This window comes from Pteropus medius, unplaced genomic scaffold, assembly GCF_902729225.1.
Source record: "Pteropus medius unplaced genomic scaffold, Ma_sr-lr_union100, whole genome shotgun sequence".
Lineage (NCBI taxonomy): Eukaryota > Metazoa > Chordata > Mammalia > Chiroptera > Pteropodidae > Pteropus > Pteropus medius.
This window is the reverse complement of record NW_024349799.1, coordinates 5,147,988-5,171,906: the sequence shown is the minus strand read 5'-3', so window position 1 is coordinate 5,171,906 and position 23,919 is coordinate 5,147,988. Positions and strand designations below refer to the sequence as shown.

Below are 23,919 nucleotides of genomic sequence, written 5' to 3'. Positions count from 1 at the left end.
CAGCAGATTACCTGAATTCTTCAAAATCTTTGCCCCTCTGGCCCCTTGTTCTCCCTTGCATTTAGTAAAAGAGAGACCATTGGCGTAGGCAGTTTTGGATACAAGCTGCAATTTCTCCTGAGAGTCTGTATGTCCTACTTCCTTTTCTCCAAGGAGAAATCGCTGCTGTGGGGTGTTTTGTTCCTTCTGTTGGCTGCACAGAAGAAGCAACTCTGGGTAAACAGAACCATCAGTGTGTGATCTATACACAGCTGGAAGAAATGCCTTCCTTTCAATTCTCATGCACTATGAAGGGATTGTAGTCTCTATTTCAGACCTGATTTTTCTAGATCTTGATCCAAGCAGCTTTATTTAGCAGTCATAATGGTTTCAATAAAGCCTTGAACTAAATGGCCAAGATTATAAATTGCAAGATTATCCTGCAAATGTATGTGCCAATGAAGTGAATGAGTGACAAGGAAAAGAAAAGGATGATTCCTCAAAAGGATTCAAAGACTCTTTGTGTCAAATTACTTTCTAAAGAACTAAGAAATAACATAATTTTGGGTCAAGGGTAAGGTTTTCCTTTGAATGTGCAATTTTTTATATTCATTTTACATGTGGCTATTTTAGCAATGCTATCATCCCAGCCATCTTTCTGGGAGAGCTGGCATTTCTGATTTAAAGGAGACTAGGTTGGAAAACAGGAGATAACAGAAAGTGGTTAGTTTTATAATCTATGCCAAGAGCAGAGTGGATTTTTCCAAACGGATCAATCAGAAAATTTAGCCAAAGGTATGTGTCCTACCTACACGGAGGGCAAAAAGGAATCACTTGGAAGGATTATGAGATCCCACACCTGGGTCCCTCTTCTAACACCTGCTCTCTCACGTCTTCATTTTTTCATTCTTGTCTTTATATTTTCTTATGAAGCAAAAGATATTTTTGCTTATTATGTAAAGTCACTCTTAAATTTCCCCTTGACTCTTTACCTTGTTTGATTAGATAAGATTTTTCTCTACATTTATCCCAAGGGAGGAATGTGGCAGTAGAAGTCAGAAAGAAAAAATAATGAGTATCCACGTCTATCAGAATGACTAATTGACAAACAGACAATTCCAAGTGCTGACGAGGATATGGAGCAATTGCAACTCTCATGCACTGCTGGTGGAAATACAAAATGGCACAACTACTTTGACCATATGGCCCAGCAATCTCACTTCTAGGAATTTACCCAAGAGAAGTGAAAATATACATGCAACATACACACAAACTTGTCCACAAATGTTTGTAGCAGCTTTTTGGTAAGAGCCAGAAACTGGAAACAACACGAATGTCCGTCAACTGGTAAACATACTGTGGTATATCCATACAATGGGATACTATTCAGCAATAAAAAGGAATGACCTGCTGATCCACACAACGACATGGGCGAATCTCCAAAGCATTATGTTAAAGCATTATGAAAGGAGCCAGACTCGAAAGGCTACATAATGTATGGAATTCTGGAAGAGGTAAAGCTACAGGAACAGAAAATAGACCAGCAGTATTGGGGGCTAGGAATGAGAGGAGGGAGTTTCTTTATAAAAGCGGGAGGTGATAGAAGTATTCTATATCTTGATTGTGGTGATAGTTAGTTATATGACTGTATACCTTTGTCAAAACTCACAGAACAATACAACTATAAATTTTGCTATCTGTATATTATATCTAACTAGAAAATATTTGTATTTCTTTGGCTTTTGAGTTTCAAAGTCTTAGGCCATCGAGGGTAAGAAAAGAAGTCTCTAGGCAAGTGTTTTCATTAATAGAAAACACTAGTAATGAAAGCAGGGTTTCTCCTCCTCCATCTCTCACTTGAAAGGGATTCCCTAGACCAAAGAGATTAGGGAAGAGAGAGGGAGAAATGATCAGAGAGATGTGTAGGGCCTGGAGATGAGGACGCTGAACCAAACAGGGTGCCACAGAAAGTATTAGAGTTCATGTTCACCAGTTAATTGCCCAGTCTACACATTGCCTGCATCCAGGCCATCCTGGTAAAGTCTTTTCTTGGGCAAAAGATAGCACATCACCTTCTGACCAGCCAGCCGAAATGACTCATGTTTGTGCCCAACAAGACTTTGCTCAGCTCTCTGTCCAAGACATCCGTGTGGAAAAAAACCTCCTTGCTATTACATGAATGATTGCCAGCCACCCCAGTTTCCCCAGCACTTGTACTTAGGTTGGACTGAATTAAACCATTTGAGAACTACCAAAGAGTTCATCATTCACTGAGCTGTTAGTCTGACCAGCTGTGAAGTCTGGGCCCTGCCTTGGGGAGTGTCCTAGGAAAGGAGACAGACAACGTAACCTGGTAAGGACCATAGCAGAGGCCTGGCACAGTGCTACAGGGACCCAGAGGAAGATGGGAAGCAAGGGGCCTCTAGGAAGCCTCTCCAGAACCGCACTTTCTATCCCAGACCAGTAACTCTGTGGTAACTCTGACCTTTTTTCCACTGGACATTTGCCCACTCCCACTTTTTAAACAAACACTCCCTGAAGGGATTAAGAAATCTCCCTGAGGGCGGGACCCTTGTCTGTTTATCCCTAGCATAATGCCTGGCTCAAAAATACCTTTTGAGTTTAAGTTATTGTTTTGGAGGCTATTTAATATTTGCCAAATTCCCTGATAAGAAATATAAAATATGTTTAGAAAGTGCATGCAAAGAAAAAGGATTGTTATAAACCATCCTATGAATGATCCAGTAAGATTTGTCTAGTGATTCATATGCATTTTTTCACTTTATCATACACGCATTGCCGTGTCTTCACCACTACGGAAGCACCAGCAATCAACATTTCTCTAGCTCTGGAGTGCCAGGCGTTATCTCACTTAGGGCTTACAACCCTCTTACAGGTGAGTCAACTGAGCCTCATAAGGTAAACGACCTATTCAAGCTCACATAGCTAACTAGAGCCTGAAAGTCTGCTTTTTAAATCCCCACGTGATCTTTATATGCATTCTCAAGCTGAGTTCTGCTCCCTCAGGCTAAACTGAGGTCTACCCAAAGCAAGATGAAATATCAGATGCACTGGACACAACAGGTTCAAACCGGTTATCTCAGTGGTGATTCTGACCTTCTCTTTGCAAGACAAATACCCATTCGGCTTGTTAAACAGAAACTCCCAGAGGTCCCTCCTCGAGCTAGGTCCCCAGAAGGTCAGTGGCGCCCCTTCTCCTCAATCTTCTTCCTTCGGATGGCTGGCATTCTCGCTGGTAATTTCTTTATAATATCATTGAGATATAAAACGTGAAATGAAATGTGAACATTAGGTAGGTCTCATCACCATGGAAACAACTTCAAGCTTGAGTGCCTCCAGGAGATGCAGGTGCTGTTTTCCAACGGCCATGGCAATAAGCAACTGAGAACTGGTCAAAGCTAAAAAAAACCTCCTGTTGGATTAGTGGCAGTTTGGGTAATAAACACAGCATGTTTAACATAGGATTATGTTCATAGTATGATCAGCAAGCAGCATTATCAACTTATATTCTCAATTTTCAACACTATGCTGGCTTGGTACATGCAGAACATGCCAGCCAAATGAATGACAGCCCGAATTATCCTACTTTTGTGAAGTGACATTTTAAACTCTATTAAGGTGGTTCAGAGAACATGGTAGGAAAAAAAAATAAACAGTAATAAATTTCAAGAACATTCTGTAGATGCGTTTTTGCTTCTGGGAATGGGAAACCAAAAATTTCCCAGGAGACTCCATTATTAGAGCCATAAATAAAACATCTCTGATTCAACCACTTGGTTGCTGTGCTTGCACATCCTTGCTCTGGAGACGTGGCTCGGAATTGGTGGCAGGCAGTTAAGGGGAGGCTGGGGAAGTGAGTGAGTCTGAGAGCATTCAGCTTCTCCCTCCTGTGGCCTACACATCAGACTAGGGTGCAAGGATAATGACCTAGTTTTGCTTTATTGAAGACCACCAAAGATGGTTACTATAAAAATTTCAAACAGGATCCTAAAACTTAAGGATATTTTTCTAGCTGAAGTGCTCTTCCTTTTTTTTTTTTTTTTTCTTTTCTCCCCTCCATAAATGTACATACTCTCCCCTAGAAGCAAAAGCAAGTAGCATGGTGCAGAGACCACCGGCCTTAGTGCTCTGGGTTCCAGTTCTGTTAGTTACCAGGCCTACAACCAAGTGCTGGTTTCCTAACCTGCCTAGGTGTCAGTCTCCTTTGTAGAGATGGGTTAGAGAGATGAATGTTGGATCCTAAATGTCCTATATGCAAGCAGTGCCATCACAGCGAGTTCCTGTCACTGTCACTCAGAAAAAAAACAAAAACAAAAAACCAGTGACACTTGCTAATAATGCCTATTTGGTCTGGGCAACGTGCTGAGCACTTTATGGCCGTTCTGTTTTCCTCACAATAACTTACATGTGGTTGCTGATATCTCTGATTTACGGACAATGGGAACTAGTGCTGAGAATTACAGCGACTTCCTCAAAATTATCAATGTAAAAGCATACAGCCAAACTTCAAATCCCCATCTGTCCCACACCACAGCCAACCTTCTTTCTACTTGACCCTGCTCATTTCTGAACTTGGACTAAATCATTAACATGTTTTTAATTTAAAATAAATATAACTCAGTAGTTTTGTCAGTTTTCAAATAATTTGCTAATGCCTTGAAAAATTCAGCATCTGTAGTTATTCTGTCTCATTAAAATGATCCCATATCACTTGGGAATTAGAAGTATCTTCAAGTGACATGAACTTTTTTAATCCTTGGCTTGTTTCAAGCTGGTCTAGAGAGTTAGTCCTGAATAGCTCCATAGAGATGTTTTCATATGTTGGGATACTTCAGTCACTTCTACATAGGCAAGTTTTTGGATTTTTATCTTTTAAAGCAGATTGAATAATTGAAAGCAACACTTTTTCCCTCTTCTAAGAAATATAAAACCAACAGGTGCTGCAATCGACAGGCCTGTAAAATAAAGGTATAATACAATTCTACTCTTCTTCAGTTCCAAGCTCTTGGCTTCCACTGGAAAAGCCAAGATTTTCATATCATGAAAAAAGAATAAAACATAAGAAAATAAAATAGCCATGAAAATTTGGGTGTGTGCTTAAATCTGCCAGAAAGTTTCCTATTTGGTAGTTATTCCTATTTCCTGAGTGGCAAACCAAGGCCACAGATAGGGTGTAGGCTACAGAATCAGAATAAGAGTTAAAAAAAAAATCTTTCATGGCATTAATGCTCTCTGAGCCTCCGTTTCTCCTCTGTAAAATGGGGATATCTGCTTCACAGGATTGTGATAATATTCTTCTTTATCTCATTCCCAATTCAAAAGACTTGAGCAATCTATAATAATTATTATTTTGTTATTGACTTCTTACTTTATACCGAGCTGAGCCCCTTCCATAAACTATCTTTTGACTAAGAGAAACAAGTATTTCAGACCAGGTGCTCTAACTCCAGAGCTTGCCCTGTGCCTTGCTCCAGGATACAAGCCATTTATTGGGCTCAGATGAAAGAATTTATGAGCAATTGCTTCTGTAGGAAACAGCTGCCTGTGAGGGTCCTGGCTGGTATGGGTGGATATTTGGCCAGCAATAGGGAGGGTCATACATAACCTTCCACTCTCCCTCTCTACACAATTAGCACCACTGATTTTTATGCTCCCTGGGGTTAGTTTCCTGATTAGACTAGGCATATTATGTCAAAAAACAAAAACAAAAACAAAAAAAAACAAACCACAACGTTTATTAAATAAATGCAAATAAAAAATTGATCGCTGACCTCATCAACATTCTTCTCTTAGGAATACTAACATGTTAAACAGATTTTTTAAAGCTGTTAATTCTCTACCATCCACATTAATTCAATGTTCGCCAAAGCATTTAAGTACCTACTATTAATCGAGGGGCCAAGGGTTACATGTGACCCATTATGGAGTATTCGAAAACAACAAAGCCCACCTATACTCTACTGAATATACAACATTTTTCAGATAGCATTGACTTTCATGGCTTTGTTTACATTAACTTTCAAATTTGCATTTCCTGAACCTTTATTTATTAAGCAGTCATGTGGCAGACTGGGAATGTGTCCTGTGAAGCCACACTAGAATTACGAAGACTGGAGGAAGAGAGAGGCTGAAATTTAGAACACAGTATAGGAAATGAGCACAAGGCTGTGAATTCAGACAGGTTGAGTCCTGACTCTGTCACTAGCAAAGTAACCTTGCAAAACCTCAATTTCATCATCTATAACATGGGGATAGTCAGCCTTTAATTGAGAATCAGCTTTTTCACAGGGTGGTGAGGACTCCTAGGACGTGTGAGGAAGTACCTCATCTCAAGGATTCTAAGTGACACCCGACACAGGGTCTGGCACAAATCAGGCATTCAATGAACACAAGTGTTTTCCTCTCTCTTTCTCCCAGCTTCATCTCCTGGACAGCCACTGTGAGGTATAAGCCCCAAGGATTGCTGGTTTGAGACTGGTTGTCTCCTGCCCCTGTTATCTTTTCTCTCCTCCCTGTCTGCCAAAGGCAAACAAGAATGAAATGATAACATGTACATCCACTGAAGCAAAACAGGTCACAGGAAGATAACACGCTCAAGGACAAATAAAAGTCAGCTGTTGCTGGGCCCAGATGGGTAGGTGAAAATTCACGTGAAATAGAGAAAGGATTTCCTCTTTTATTGGGAATAGGCTTTTACAATATTATCACCCGTATAAAAACACACAAACACATACACACACTTGTGCGGTTTTATTATTTTCTTTCTTTGTATTTAGGCTGCCAGTGCAAGATAGGAACTCATAAGTTTTGGAGGCAAGCTTTGGAAAAAGTACTTTAAAATATAGTACAAGTTGATGGTGTCTAGGCAAAAATGTTTAGCCTGTTAAATGAAGGCACCAGAAAATAAAACTGTGCTTACAACTTATGGCTATGCGTGTGTGTGGGCAAGTCCGCAAGAAAGGGACTCGGAAAACAAAAACATTTGATTGATAAAGATGGTTGAACTGCCTCACCTCATGCCCGGAATCTAATAGGCGTTTAATAAACATTTGTTCAATGAGTGAAAAGACTTGATTTTCCATAAATTATAATTGTGAATATTTATCTCCCTCTGTTAGGCAATTATTCAGAGATAATGCTGCCTCTTTTTAACATAATTTCGTTGTTTTACTTTTTTCCCTCTCATCTAATGCATTCCTATCTCCACCAAAGAAATAGGTATAAACAGAAAAGCCTGTGGAGTCTAAAAATACAGGGTTTAATAGACAGAAATGATAAAGGTCACTCATGCATTTCTGATACCTAAAGCCAGAAGAAGCACATTTGTAGATAAGTAGACGACTTGATTTTTTATTCATTAATTGGCCAACAGTCTTGGAAAAAATAAGCCCTTGGGGTCTCAGTTGAGAGATCTGTGAAGGGGGTTAGACAGGTGACCTCCTGCAGGCCTTTCTGTTACTTTACATGTTAAATGTCATCATAAAACTTGCTAAGTCAATTAAGACAGATGAGCCCTCCAAAGAATATTTGAAAACTTTATTTTCTCAAATAAGCACCAACACAGATCAGAAATATGACAGAAACAATGCACTTTTCTCTAATACTGAGTCACTATGTACAAATACAGGGAAAGGTGAAGACAAATTATTTGAAAATAATTCTTTGTAATTGAAGCAAAGTGACCTGAAAAATGCGAACAACAAAAAGATAAACCAAAGAAAGAAAGTAACAAAACCCAAACCCAACAAATACAGTCTGTAAACACAAACATAACTTCTGTATTGAAAGATGGTCTCTGCAGCTTGGAGAAGGGAACCAACTCTCAGCTTTGCCAGAATGTTACACGAAAACATATGGGCAGATAGAATTTGGTAAAACGAGAATAGCTTGTTTCTTCTTGGCTTTACCTTTCACTACTGGCAGATTTGACTGTACTTAATTTTAAAAATCAAACATTTCTTTCCTCTACCTAGAACACTAGCATTTTTTCTCATTTGAGGCAGACTCTTTTTTAAAATATGTTAAGTTGATCGTGTTCAAGATTTGATTTCTCAGCCTCTTACTGAAACTGAGGCAATACCTCTTTTAAAAAAAAGCTGTTTACCAACAAAGTACATATATTATTTTATTAATGTTCTTTCAACCCAAACCGGTCAATGTTTAACATGATGTGGCTCCTTACAACAACTGGAGCCTTGGGATATGTGACAAACACACATCTCAGAAACACCGATTTAACTCCGCTCGATCGTCACAAACAATAGATTTTCTTTACAGTCTGTAAAAGTTGAGCACACGAAGAAAGAAAAAGGAACAAACCGGCAACAGTTCCATGCTCGGGAAAACAAAATCCTCGTGGTTTGTGCTGTTGGTCCACTCAGAAACAAAACCGCCGCTAGAGAAAAAGTGAAGAAAAACCTATGTGCCCAAGGTGTAAACTGTAGGTATAGTGTCCCCAACAAAAAAGAAAACAGGAGGCACAATCCAAAGTGCTTTTTACACACACACACACGCACACGCACACGCACACACACGCACACACTCCAATTTGCTGAAAATTCTTCCAACAAGAGCAATCACTCTAGGTTGTTACTAAATTTATTTGATTTTATTTATTCTTTTCTAGCCGATACTCGTGCAAGAAAATTTCAATTCTCAACCTGGTAATGTACTATTTCAGAGTCTGTTCTACTGGGGAAAAAATACAAAGAAGCATTTATTACCTCCATCCAGACTAAAGGGATGAGATCTTTTTTAAAAAAAGAGTACATTGGTGATCACTGTTTCCCTTAAAATATACTTCAAGAAATGCAGAGGAAACCATAGAATTTAAAAATGAAAATAAAAAGTGCTCTCAGGGGATCTGAGAAAACAGCACCAAATATATTATTTAAAAAATTAAATATTATTTACAAAAGTATATTTCACAAGCAACTGTTTCTTTTATATACATCCACTTGAAAATCTTTTTATAAAGGGGACACCTCTTTTTCACACACTGATCCACCAGTAAAGATTTACTTTACCCTATTTCCATGATCTTACTGTCATAGGAGTTGGGGCAGCATTCAAGTCAGGCCCAGCTGACAATCTATGAGCATCAATTTTGGCTGTATTTGATTCATGTCAAATCAGCCCATCAGCAGCCTGAGACTAAAACCAAGGGTGGGATAGGGGGTGGGGTGTATTCCAGAGCCATCGAGGCCTTATGACTGGGGTGGCACGGGGGAGATGGAACTAGAGAGTCTGCAGCTGGACTTCAGTTGACAATGAAGGCAGCTGCTGGCTGAGGTATCGAACTCCATGCCTTTCCCTTTCTCACTTCCCCCTTTCCTTTCTCCTACTCCCTGCACCCCACCCCAAGTTTTACATCGAACTCCAATTCCCTGAACCTACCAAGGGTAAATGGATGAGGTCTTTGGTTATGCTCTGAGTCAATAATTTGGTGAGGAAATTAAAGAATGAACTGACTGAGGCCATGAGTTGATGGGTCTCCATCGCTCAGCTGAAGTCTCTCCAATACTACTAGACGTTAGACAGACAAGCCATTTATGGAGCTAAAGTTATATATAAGGAGCACTTTTGGTTTCATTGACACAAATGGAAAGCCTAATGAGTTGGGTTTTTATTTTCCCATAGTTATGGAAAAACCAACATTTTATATTCAGATCTCTCGTACCAAGTATGGCACCGTGCACCCACTGGATGCTCAATGGATAGTAACTGAAAAAAAACCAAAAAACCAGGGTCTCATAGGAGCCCGCTCTGATCCATGCAACAGTCAGAGGCCTCGCCCCCAAGGAAGAGCAGTGACACATTGGTCTCCTCTGCCCATTGACAATTTTAGGGCACCCCATGTCTGGTTTCTATGTCGCCACGTTTCATTTTTAGTTTTGAAGACAAAACACCTACCCGTGTTTGACCCCCATTTTCTTTTTATGGGAAGGAGTATCAATAGCCGGGATATTCCCTGAGCAAAGGGGTAATCAAAATCCATAAATGAAAGCCACTACGTTCAGTGGGGACAGAGAGGAGAATCTATAATTTCTGTGCTGGCGAGCCAGCTTAGGAATGTGAAAGTTGAAACGTTTTTTATTGAGCTCTTGGGCCTGGGAATGCCTGGGAGGCAGAGCAACTGTTTCTCTGGGAGCAGAAATCAAAAGCTTTTTCCGAACCTCGGTCTGCTTTTTAGTAATGTGGGGAGAAAAGCTTAATCTCTGAAGCCCCAGAAGATGTGAGCGAGAAACCATGGGGCACAAAATTCAATTTCTAAGAAGCCTTTTGCCTTACAGAGGCAGTCTCCTGCTGAACCTGGAGCTGCCCTGCTTCCTGTCAGTCCTGCTGCCCACCACCCCCGGACAGGGCCATGCCCCCTCTCAGGTATGCCCTCTGCAATCAGCACAGACACAAAAGGGTGTTTCCACATGAACTCTTTTCCCTGTGGGAATCTGATTCAGTTCTGGAAATGTCCTGGCTTGGCTGCCTGAATCTTAATTTAACAGATTCTTGTCTCCAAGAACTCGCTCTTTTGGGACTTTTAAGGTGATTATTCCTATCGGATCAGCCTACTTGGAGAATGAAATACTGAGAATTAGCTAACCTAACCTACACATATCCGAACAATAATATTTTCAGTCTAAGCAGTGAAATTAACTCAGTTAAATGAGTTTCGGTCATGCACCACATACTGGCTGAATTGCTGTAGAACAGACTTCACAGTGTTGATTAAATGTAACAAACTCCTCTCTCTCATGAGCCTTACAGGGATTTGTTCTCCACTTCCCTCTAATATAATGACCTTTGGATGGGGAGTTGGGGACTGGGGGCTAATATCAGAATTTGTAACTTGACATTTGACATCGACTCTACGCCCTCCCCACTCTGACAGTTTTTTTGTTTCCACACAAAACATTCAAGTCCAAGGAGAACAGCCAGGGGCATGAGGAATCTACCAGCCAGGCTATCACTAAGCTCAAAGCCTTGGGACTCTGTTTTCCACAATCTATTATGATAGCAATGGAGAAAAACACCCAAAACTCTATGTACAAAGAACTGTTGATCTCACTGAAGCTACTGCACATGGAAGAGGAAAGATGCACCTAACCTGTAATGGTTCAAACCTGAACTACTCCCAGCAGTGCCCCATCCCCCAGCCCTTCCTTGCTACAATGCTCCTCTCTTATTAAGGGGTCAGGGGAAAAGGTCAGACAGTCAGAAATGCTAAGTGTTTCTACTTTTCTTTTTTCCTGGCCCAATATCTGAGCCATTTCTGCAGAAGCTCCCAAACTGTAGCCCCCTTTGTTCCCTGTTCTCCTCGATTACTGATTTTACTTGGTTCCTGGTCAAAGCCTATGGGGTATTTGGATCTTGCACCCATCGCAAGTGGTACCCTCTCCCTTCACCTACGGTGGCTGAAGAGGCAGAGGATTACGCAGAGGAGCAGTGAGAGATCAGTCATCAAAACCCATCTGGGCTTTTCCCCAAGTCACTCACTGCTACCAAGATACCTCCCAACTCGGCCCAGGAAGATCAGGCCACTGCCCTGCCAGCTAGAATTAGGGCCACTTCTTGTGCTCACATGCTAACCTGGCACATCTGGTGTCAGGAACAGAAGCTTCTGATCAGAGAGAATACAGTCATGAGGTATTTTTTTTTTTTTCTCTTTGTCCTTTTAGACAAGTCGGTTATTTCAAGCCTAAGTTACTAGGTCTCCAGGAGCAGCACAATTTTGTTCCTACCTCTACAAGTCCCCTGCCCACCCCCGGAACTGTCAAGGTTCCCCCTTTCCCCTCTTCCTCACACCCCCGTGCTGTGCCACTGCTCTCCTGACAACAGGCCATCAGGCAGCTCTCGCACAGGCCCTCGGGCCCTTGTCAAGGTGGGCTGCCGCCACGCGGTCACACATCTGTTCCTTTTGTTGTTTTGTTTTCAGCCAACACTAGAACAGAGAGAAGCCAGGATCAACTCACAAACAGATACAAAGCAAAGAGACAGAGAGACAGTGATTTAGAGGCCGGTCACCAGAAAGACGGCGTCAGGGTGGGAGAATGCCCCAGATGGCAAGGCCCCTTAATGGATGGAACCAAGTGTTCAGTCACTCTCTCACGCTTGGGTAGAATGTTCAGTTGGATGGCATTCACGTGGACACTGGGTTGGGTGGATGTGCTCCGATCAGTCCCATCCATTGTCCTTGATCATGTGTGCTAGCTCGATGATGTATTTTCCTTCTTTATATTTCTGGCTGCTTTCAAAGGCATGTTCCTAGGAAACACAAAGAGAAGAGAGAAGATACTGGATGGCCAAAGACAAGCAGGCGACTTTTGTAACACAGGAGCAAAGCTGGGGCCGATGACAGACAGCTCTGGGACCACTTAAGTTTTGTCCCAGCTTGACCCAGACGCATTGAGAGAATTCCCACCATCAAGCATGCTATGTCCCTTTCCATTAATTATAGCACTGAGGCAACACCAGGACTTTCTCCATATTTTGAATTGAATTTAAGTATTTTGAACTTAAATATTCTAAGTATTTTCTCAATCTTTACAGTAGAATTTCTTTAGGATCGTTGCTCATTCAAGTCTTTGCCTAAATGTCATCATCTCAAGAAGGTCTTTCCCAACGACTCCACTTAAAACCACAACTTCCACTGTAGCAATCCCTCTCCCCTTTCCTTGCTTAATCTTCACAGCACTTACCACTTTCAAACATACAGTATAACTTGCATATCTATTTTGTGTTGTGCCTCCTACTACTACAATATAAACTTCACAGAAGGCAGAGATTTTCGTTTGGCTTGTTCACCGCTGGATCCCTAGTGTCTAGAAGACTGCTTGGCACATAAAAGGTCTGCAATAATTAACTGCTGAATGAATGAATGCATATGCATATCTTTTGTCTTAAGGGAACTTGGTTTCTGATGCTACCCAGAAATCTGCTCTATGGACGTAACCATAAAGTTTGTGTGTCATCATTTTAAACTGTACTTCGTTAAGCTTAGAGAAAAGACACTCAGAGAGAGAAACAAAGTATTGTGAGGCCAAACAGGTCTTCTTTTCATTTCTTATCTTGTAGTTTCTATGTCAGATGTGTTAAGTCTGTTTTTCCTTCACTGCCTTTCTCTAGGGAGACAGGAGCTATATTAACTCCAGGCTGAAGAATCTGTCAGCCCTCAAGGCCCACCCGGCTGCAGGGCCTCCAGAGGGAAAGCTCAAAACAAAGCACCTGGCAGGTTACCATCCTAAACCTGCAGCACTGTGGACTTTCCCAGCTTATATAGAAGCCCCAGAGAAAGATGTCCTAAATAGGTGTAGGATCAAAGGGCTATTTTATTTGCAGACAGAGATACATAAAAACATCTCGGTGTATCACCAGTGCCATGAGATGGCTAAGCGCGAAGTACAGAAGCAGTGGACATCAGCCCTTCCTCCCGAGTCCCCATATCAGTAAGTGACTAAATCCTCCTGCCGATGGGTTATGGGGCAGCGTTTATAGGAACTGTATCTTCTGTTCTAGAGCTCAAGGGCTTTGGGTTTCAGAACAAGAGTTCATACTTGAGTCTCTTCTTGAGAGAGGAAACATTCCACATATGGGGAAGGGAGGGGCACTGAGGGAGAACGTGCAAACACACCACACACATACAAGAGCTGTGGGCTCAGCAATAATTTCCCTGACACTTCATTATTCTCCAGTTCTGTGTGTGTGTGTGTGTGTGTGTGTGTGAGAAGAGAGAGAGAGAGAGAGAGAGAGAGAGAGAGAAGGAAGGGAGGGGAGGAAGGGAGGGAGGAAGGAGGGGAAGGAGAGAGGTGTACATAGCAAAGAATGTGGTTCAGGAAAAAGACCTACTGTTGCACAGTAGTGTGTTCAGGGTAGAAGAGAGGAAAAAAAACAAAACTAGTAAAGTTAGAGTGCATCTCTATTAAACAAACATGCAAACAAAAAACAAAAGCAAAACAAGTCAACAGCCCCCAAGCCATAGGACATTTGCAAAATGTTACAACTGCACTCCAATGGACAGAGTACTACATCTGGAGCCTACGACACCCCAGACTGAACCCCATTTCTGCTTCCTAGTCCCAGAGGCATCACTTAACCATTTACAATTTACAAAATTAAAAACTTGCTTTGCCCCCTGGTGTCATGACTGTGAACACCCGAGGGTAAGGACTAGCTCTCTTCACCTTTGGATGTGACACAAAGGCTTTCAATAAAGCTTGTCAAAAGAGTAAATCATTTTACCTGAAGTCAAGAACAAACCCAACTAATTCAGATTTATCTCCTGCCTATAATTCAGCACATGCTCAAAGGAATAAGATAACCAAGAGGCTGGGAAATAGAGAAAAGGCAGAACATTTCTGGATCATCAAACCAGAATTATGGCCACAGATCACCCAGAGGCGGCCAGTGGCCATACCGAGGGGGCAGAATGGCCAAGATCGGTTTTTCCCACAGGGAACAGCCAAAGCAAACATAGGGAGCTCTGGCTAAACCATCTTGGCATCATGAAACACAATGTCTAGGTTTTCTTTCTAGTCCTGAACATTCAAGGGCAACGTAGAAGATGGACTCTAAAGGCTGTGCTGCTCCGTTGCAAACTCCACCTGCAGCGGTTTTTAAGACCTGCACATTTTTGAACTTTATTTAAATGAAAGCATACTTTTATGCCTGGCTTCCATTGCTCAACATCTTTTTTTAAATAGACTTCATATTTTTAGAGCAGTTTTAGGTTCATGGCAAAAAGGAGCAGAAGGCACAGAGATTTCCCCTGTACTCCCTGCTCCCACACAGATAACCTCCCCCACTATCAAAACCTTACAGAGTGGTACATTAGTTAAAATCAACAAACCGACATTGGCACAGCATTATCACTATGCCACCAGTTTTGACCACTCTTATAGGATCCTTCTGAAGCTAACTAATTCGGGGCATGCGAGCCAGCCCCACACTGACCCGAGGCAACCGACAGGACAGGTAATTTGAGGCATTTTACATGGAACACATTGCCCTCCCAGAGACAGAAAGATTCATTTTTCAGTATCCCCACAATGACCGAGAGGGCAGAGAAAAGCACTGTGAAAAGATCTGCCAATAATAATAACGGCAACAACAATAGTACAAGTTTATTTTCACCGAACATGTATACCTCCTCCCACCCTGGCAAAGGACTGCTCACTCTCCGAGGTACCAAAAAGATGTGAAAAACATTTGTTTAGTTAAAGAATGTCCAGCTGGGAAAGTCCAGCCATGACTATATCCAACAGTGAACCATACAAGGAGAGTGGCCATACAAGGAGAGTGGCCATATAGGCAGAGCCACTGAATTACTTATTAATCATGTTTGGTGATGCATAGCATAGTGCCCAGGATACTATGGGGGGCATTTGTTGGAGCATTAAAGCATGGGCTCTGTAATCAGGCCACACTACCTGGACTCCTGTACTGGTTTGGCTATGTAATGGCTAGGTGACGGTGCACACACTATTAGCCTCCCTAAGCCTCAGTTTCCTCATAAAATAGGGATTAAAATATGACTATGCTCTAGGGATGGTGTGGAGACTAAATAAAATAATGCATGCCTGAAATATAGTAAGCTGTCAGGAAATGCTACGTTATTATCATTTATTAAATTAAAAAGTAAAGGGGTGTGTGTGTGTGTGTGTGTGTGTGTGTGTCTGTCTGTCTGTCTGTCTGTCTGTCTCAGGGCCAGGTGTGAAGGAATGAGTAGGAAGAGGGGACTATCAGGGAAAAGGGAAGAATGAGTGTGGCAAAAAGGAGTGTGCTAGGAACTGCTCTTTGAGCTCAGTTTCCTGTCCTGGCCTAAGACAATCCCACAAGACCAAAGAAAGCTTTCTTCTAATGTGAGGCTCTCAGGGACCCCCTTCATGGCCCCCTCTCCACCAATGTGAGACTCCTCAGTACTTACATATTTCCAGCCCAGGGTGGTTTTGCAGTTCTCGCAGTAAATGTCTGCGACTGCATGCAGTCCTGTTAGCAACACTCGCTCTTCTGCAGGCCCGCAGCCCACGTTAACTCTAAGCCAAGGGACAGAAAGAGAGAGAGCGAGGGTCGTTAGTCACATGCTTATCAAGCTGAGCCTCTAGCAAAAAATTAACCGAACATGGCTGCCTCAAGGGAAGCCATCACTGACAAGGACATCGTCTATAACTGAAATCAATAACAACTCCCAAAAGGTGGAAAATCTTTGTTGAAGTGAATTTTCAGTCTGCAAGTTCTGATTCAATGAGTCTACTAAAAAGGTCTTTATGGTTGAGATTTTGCTTAGAATTTTTCTAATAAATGCTTTTAATCTTGTGATTTAAGGGGACAAACTGACAACCACATTGTGAAGTCCCTAGCCATGAGCACAGGTTTTCAGAGCTTACTGAGGACTGAATGCAGCCAGATGTCAAACACGATGGCTCAGCCTTGTCCCGATCACAAGGATGAGTGAGCCCTGGGTATCAAGTATACTATGCTCCTCTCCACAGAGCACACATTATCTCAAGCTGAACACACTAGATTTCCATTTTCACAGCCCATCGGGCTTGTGTGAGCTTTACCTTCCTTTCTCAGGTCAGAGGCTATAAATGATGTGCCCAGTTAACAACTGAGGGCTGGGACAGACTGTGTATCTGCAGAAGAGGATGAAGACTCTTCCCTAACTGGGCCTTCCCTCCAGCCTTAGGTCTTTCAGCAGATGTTGGTGTCTTCCGTTCACCCCCTTTCTCTTCCCTAATGACATATCTCAGACCTGGTTATAAGACCTCATCCTGAGGCTCTCTCAGAAGCACTTCAGCTTCTTCCCTATGAGACCACACACAGCCCTGTGATATATCTACTGGGGGTAGAGAATATATTATTTATAGCCAAATATGCTGCCAAAGAAAAATAACTGTGGAGAGTAACACTACACAGGTTTTTTACTGTGGCGGAGAGGGTAGGGTCCATTGTTTAATTATCATTGAGTGTTGCTTTCCTCCCCCACCCCTGAAAATTTTCACCAAACACTGGATGTACTATTCAGAGACACTCACACTGAGTTAAAGAGGTATGCTCGTCCTTGACTTCCTTGGAACGACTGAAATGCAAGAAAACAAATCAATAGTTAGATGTCCATTTCATCCACCCATTCGGAAGACCAGCCCCAAATCACAGCAATCATGACCTTCTAGGATTGACACAGCAAAAAGGGAGCAGTGAGCCAGTTAACGGTCCAGCTGGCAGATGGCATGGCAGGAGGAGGAGAAAGCAGAATAAACAGAGCTGCAGCGCGTGGGCCAGTTTTCACCAGTCCAGGTGAGAAGATAGAAAAACCTAAACTCTGCAATATCATTAAAAACTTCTTCGCTCCTCACATCGTCTGATATAATGAATCCACCTGATATAACTAATCTCTAATTGGTCTTTCCTAGACCCACTTCATTTCAGCCATTCACACTGGCCACAGCTTTCCTCGGGTTGGCTAGGAAACCAGTGCCAGCACCTTTGCTCGCCCCCTCAGTCCAACCCTGCAGAAGACAGCAGAGAATCCCCGAGATAGGATTAAACCACCTAGCAGAGCTTCTCACTTGTCTTCCCTTCTTGTAGATCCTAACTGCCAGACAGTTACAATCCTCCAAAGCGGGAGCTCTCTTTTTGAGGCGTAAACAACTTGAACTCTAGATCACAGGAATGCTAATTATGCAACAATCCCATTTTAAACTTCAAGCTTAAATATGAGCTTCCTTCTTCCAGCTGAAAGATGGCAGGGAACAGGAGAAACAGGAGCCAGCATTTGCCATGTAATTTGGCGTCTACTTCCACTAACACAGGCCCTATCCGTGTCTCTCTCCTCTGGTTACACTGAAATGTCTGGCTGACATGAGCCAGCCGTGTTCTGCATTGCTGCCTGCATTTTTAATGTTGTCTGACAGTTGTGCCCTGAATTAAACATCCTAGTCTTCTCTGAAAACCACTCAAAAAAACAAAACAAATAAAGGGTTCTCCCATGGCCTTTTATTCAGTGGCTGGGGAAATCTGAGGGTGACTGTTTAACAGATGACCAGAGGGTAGGAGAGAACCAGACAGGACACAGATCACTGAACATGAGACAGTCATTGTCAGAAGCACTGGACTTTTAGGGATCAGTGCCACCAGGCAGAGAGAAAGGCAAAATTCCTGAATTGTAGAAAAACTGCCTTTGGGGTAGCTGGATTGTTGGTTGCCTCCAACACACAAATGCACCAGGAGCCTTTGCTCCCAGGTATAGCTCCAGATGTTCCTCAGCTGCTGCTCAATCCTAAACCAGCTCTCTTTTCCTTTGGGTTTTGAAGCATCCCTGAGGCACTCCCAGACTAGAATTGAGCATAAATATGAGTGTCACAGCCTCAAAAATTGGGACCTGAAGTCCATGCCAGATGTTTGGATAAGGCATTGTCCCAGAGACACAGAGTATAGCTTTGACCAATCTGACAGCTCCACTTTGGAGCACAAAGACACCCAAGCACTGCCATGGTAGCAAAAGCTTCCCCATCTGGCCCCACCAACCTCTGCACTCTCTTCTCTTGCTACTTTCCCACTGTGCCCTTTGTTTCAGTTGGGCCAAACTACATGCAGTTCCTGGAACTTGCATTTCACCAGCTTTGCCCACTGTGTTCCCTCAGATAGGGAGGCTCTTTCACCTGACCAATCCTAAGTCTCGACCTGGCTTCCTCTCCTTCGTCAGGCTTTCCCCGACTTCTCCAGGAAGAGGCACCGACTGGCACCTGGGTCCTGGACTCCTCTTGTTCCCAGTCTGTTCATTCTTTATTTGATTTTAAGAAGGAATTTGGACCAGTTGACTTCTAAGTCCAGCTCCAAAATTATATCCTCTTATGATTCCACGGCCCTATCTTATGAATAATTGGGAGTGTCATCCTCTAAGAAACTTTTATCAAGACCCTTAAGTTCAGAGCTTAGAAGAAGGTGGCTCTGAAAAAACAAATTTCAGAAAAATGACAAAATGAATCAACTTAACTTCACCATTTGTGACAGGAAAAGTGTTATTTCTCAAACACTCACAGATCATCTCCTATCTGCTGGCACAACTGGGAATGCAGGGAGAGAGGCAGAATTGTAAGACTTTTCAAGGCAGTGGTATCCCCAGAAGGGACACAAAGACAATCCCCCAGGGTAGGGATCTTCCCTGTGCTCATCTATATCATGTGTGTACAAGGGGCTCTCATGTGTGTGTGTGTGTGTGTGTGTGTGTGTGTGTGTGTGTGTGTGTGTTTGGGGGGGTACCCTTCTGCCTTTGCTTTCAGTATATCATGAATACCATTGTTTTTGTGATATGGGATGTCCATAATGAATAATGAGACTGATCTTATAAAAAACAGGGTCTTTAAACCGTAGGGTCCTTGCAATTTTTTTGTAACAGGATAATGTACCACAAAGATGTTCATTTACATCAACGTACTTAAAGATGTAAAGATAACTATATGTTTTCTTTGGCAAAAAGATGAGCATTCCAAACTAGCTGGCTTTTGTGGTAAAAAGTAGCCAACGGTAGTAGGCTACTTTGCAATATTTTCCAAAAATAAACACACTAAATCTGTCCCGTCAAAGTAAAGGGACATGAAAATACAACTCTTTTCAAAAGAAAGGTGTACTATAAAGAGAACTGGGAATGAAAATATAACTCTTTTCAAAAGAAAGGTGTACTATAAAGAGAACTGGTATTTTTGCAATATTTTAATTTTATGTGATCTTTGCAGTTTAAAATTGAGACACCTGTACAAAAATTCAAAATGGATGACATTTAGAAGAAAATGCAGAAGAAAACCTTTGTGACCTTATATTAGAAAAGATTTCTTAGATCCTATACCAGAAACATAATTTGTATTTAAAAAACTGCTAAATTGAACTTCAGGACTTGTATCTAGAATATATAAAGAATTCTCAAAACTCAACAATAAGAAAACAAAAAACCAAATTTTAAAATGGACAAAAGATATGAACAGACTTCACCACAGATAAATAGATGGCAAAAAAAGACCCATGAAAAGATGTTCAACATCACTATTCGTTAGGGGAAATGCAAATTAAAAATACAATGAGATATTACCACACACCTATCAGAATGGTTTTTTTTTTTTAACTGACAAAACCAGGTGCTGTCAAGTATGTATAGGGAACTCTCCTACATGACAATATGCCACAGCCACTTTGGATGAGTGTTTGGCAGTTTCATTTAGCCAAGTGAAATGAAAACAAAACACTTTGTTTACACAAAACCTGTATGAGAATGTCTTTAGCAGCTTTATTCATAATTGTCCCAAACTGGAAACAACCTAAATGTCTCTCAATTGGTGAATGAATAAACAAATGGGTATATCCATATAATAGCACTCTGTAATAAAAAGGAACAAACTATTGCTATACATAACGACATGGATAAATCTGAATGGAATGTATTCAGCTAAGTAGATCAGTGCTTGCCAAAGGTTATGGGTAAGGGGAGAATTTTGACTATAAAGGGGTAAAAGGGCGATGGAACTGTTCTGTTATCTTGATTGTGGGGGTGGTTACAGGACTATGTATTTGTCAAAACTCATAGGACTGTATACCAAAGAGTGAATTTCACTGTGTAAAACTAAAAAATTTTTAAAAATCCAATAAAAAACTTAAAAATAAGCCATCTCTAAAATTTCCTGTATCTGAACTCCTATATTTATTCAATTAGGAAATGTAAACAGTTTCCTAATCTATTTAAAAGTATAGTGAATTTCACTGTGTAAAACTAAAAATAAATTTTTAAAAATCCAACAAAAAACTTAAAAATAAGCCATCTCTAAAATTTCCTGTATATGTATACTGAACTCCTATATTTATTCAATTAGGAATTATAAACAGTCTCCTAATCTATTTAAAAGTATTCCAAACAAAGAGTTTCAGAGGGATTTGAAGGCTTGTTAAAAACCACTTCTCTGAAAATTTGCAAAGAGCAACTGCAAAGTTCAGCAAAAACCTGTGTGTACTTGGTGGATGGTTTGAAAATTGGGATCATGATTTTTTGTAAGCACAAAGATACTCATGTTCCCTTTGAATCTACCTTTCTTTGTAGAGAAGTTTTCAGTGAGGGAAACTGTTAAAATGAATTACTGAAATGCATTCTCCTAAGAACACACGTTTGAATTACTGGATCAGAAAGTGATAAGAAAGGGTTTTGTTTTGTTTTTTTAAAGAGCACATTCAATGACATATACCTTCAATAAAATAAGATTAAAAACAAGTTTGTAATTGTTTTATTTTTCTTCTATCCTTTAAAATTACATAATTAAAATTTCCTTATGTTTATAATATACATATTATATAGAAGCACACATATGCTATTTATAAGTATGTATGTATTAGCAGCACATGCTCAAACATTATACTCATAGGGCTGTGGATTTTTAAAGTTTGGAGGCCACTTATCTGAGGGTTCCAGGGCAGGGCCTAAGAGTACCTTTCCCTAGCCTGACATGGATTAGAATTCCTAGAAAGTGGAGGTAGGGGAGGACACATGGTAGAGAAGAGACATGCCAGCCAGGCCCAGAGGCACCTTGCAGGGCCACCACGTTTCCTCCAGGCCTGTTCTACGAGAGTGTGCTGGCAGAGGCCCACACACTCTTCAAAGAGAGCCGAACCTAGGCGAGGCTCTTAGTGGCAGTGTCCACACAGGTACCTCCTGAGAAACAGTGCCTATGAAATTATTTCCTCAGCCTGGCACTCAGAAGCAGCTAAATTTCCTGGGGCAGAATTCTGGGAACTCTTTCACCATGGCTTCCACAGTGGGGCCCTGCCAAGTCAATAGTTACGATGGAAAAAACAGCGAGCGAGAACAACAGGCATCTTGCAAATAGACACAGACAAGAATAGCCCCGGCTGGGCCACTGTATCCTGTGGGGCCCAGCCCAGCCTAGCCCAGCCCAGCCTGGCGCAACCAGGCATGCCTGGCACCCCCTTGAGCAAGGGTGGTACCAAAGGTGGGGAGACTGAAAGGAGGTTAAGGAAGCAATTAGAATGAAGCAAATAGAATCTCAGACCAGGAGATTCCAAACAGACTGTCAGACACATTTGTTTGCTGTCATTACTGCCAGGCAACAAGGCAACTCTTTTCCATGTTGTGTGTCAACCAAGGCTGGTGTTCAGGGCTCCAGGAAAGGATTTTCTTTTTTTTTTTTTTTTTTAATCACACAAAACTTTTCTTCTGTCCTTTAAAAGAAAGTAATCATTTCAGACCCAACCCTTCCAGCCAGCTCAAAGGAACGGAAAGGGTTTTGAGTTTCCTGTTTAGTAGCCAAAACCACTGATTTCTGGCCCCTTTGAAAGTCTGGAAGACAGCAATTCCTTTTAAAAGTACAAGGATGATTGAAAAATGAATACTTTTGGGGGGAGGTAGCAACAGAGCAAACATATGGGTTCCTTCTCCTTGGTGACAAACACAGTTCTTCACCCTGGAGTCCTGTTCAGATGAAAAGACTCAGGTATGAAGTCCTCCTGCCACGAAGCAGAGCCTCTCCAACACAGGGCCCCCTCCTCTCATGAGAAGATCAACTACCACTGTCAATGGAGCATGTGCCTCAGGAGGTGCATGGAGAGATGAGGGAAGCAGATGCCCACCTGCTACCTACCTGTAATATCTGGGAGCTAGATGCATATCTGCATATGGTAAGAGGACCTAGTCTTGGCACCAGAAATTCAGGATCAAATTCTGGTTTTACAACTTCAACTTATTAGCTACTTTCCCTTGGGAGAATTACTACTGGCCCTCTCTCAGCTTCCACATCTTTTACATCTGTAGATGGAAACCATGCCTGTATTTCATAGGATTGTTGAGAATAGTAAGTAAAGCAAGGTAAATGAAGTGCTGAGTAAAAAGAAGGTCAATTCCTTATCTTTCCTCTTTGGCCTTTACAGGAGCCTGGAGAGGAGAGGTGAAAAGGCTGATTTTAATCTACTTGGTTCTTCGACATCCTTTTCTTTGGTGACTTTGTTCTCTCCTTTCTCTAGCATTATGACAAATGGCAAGTCTCCCACTCTTTGCAACTCAATGTCTCCATAAAAATGGAAGAATGAGACTGAAGCTTCTCATGAGGCTTTCCATTTATAATATTCTGTGAATCCTTTCAAGGACTTGGTGCTTGTTTTTCCAATCGACCATTCACAGATACAGTTTCAATAACATGAGTTTCAAAGAGGCAGACTGCCAGCTAAGTTACTAATTTGAGCAAGCCAATTAACTTCTCTAAGACTCAATTTCCTAATCTGTAAAATGGACACAATTAAATAGTATTCACACTCATACCAGATTTGTATACAAAATGAATGATAATGTATATAAAACACCTCCTAACTTCAACGCTTTATATAAATTTTATTGTTGTTACAATTTATTTTATTATGTAGCTATAAAAGAACTTATTATTACAAACATAAAGTTTAGGGTTTTTTAAAATTAAAATGTAACTCATATTACCTTATAAGTTACCCTTTTAAAGTATACGATTCAGTGGGAGCTCTCAGGATATTTCACAAGGTTGAACAACCATCACCACAATCTAATTCCAGAACATTTCACACCCGAAAAAGAAATTTCACATCATTATCAGTCACCTTCCATATCCCCAACCCTGAAACCCTGGCAACCACAAGTCTACTTCCTGTCTCTATGGATTTGCTCAAGGTACTATATATCAAGGGTACCCAACTCCCAGGCCACAGACCTGTATTGGTCATGGCCTGTTAGGAACAGGCTGCACAGGAGGAGGTAAGTGAGCAAAGCTTCATCTGTATTTGCAGCTGCTCCCCAGAGCTAGCATCACTGCCCCAGCTCCACCTCAGATCATCACGCTTTAGATTCTCATAGAACACTGGTCCCTATGAGAATCTAATGCCCGATGATCTGAGGTGGAGCTGAGG

The 23,919-nt window shown here is 41.5% G+C and overlaps 1 protein-coding gene across 2 annotated transcripts in view; it reads right to left on the bottom strand.

The window, feature by feature from the left end:
- Nucleotides 1-11,171: 11,171 nt before the first annotated feature.
- YPEL2 (yippee like 2) overlaps nucleotides 11,172-23,919 on the bottom strand; it is a 52,991-nt gene continuing 40,243 nt past the window's right edge. For both annotated transcript variants that reach the window (XM_039885793.1, XM_039885794.1), the window contains 3 exons: nucleotides 17,031-17,074; nucleotides 15,920-16,028; nucleotides 11,172-12,261 (listed from right to left, as the gene is read on the bottom strand). In XM_039885793.1, the coding sequence (XP_039741727.1) occupies nucleotides 12,172-12,261; nucleotides 15,920-16,028; nucleotides 17,031-17,074 (243 nt within the window). In that variant the 3' untranslated portion in view covers nucleotides 11,172-12,171. The remainder of the gene's footprint in view (nucleotides 12,262-15,919; nucleotides 16,029-17,030; nucleotides 17,075-23,919) is intronic.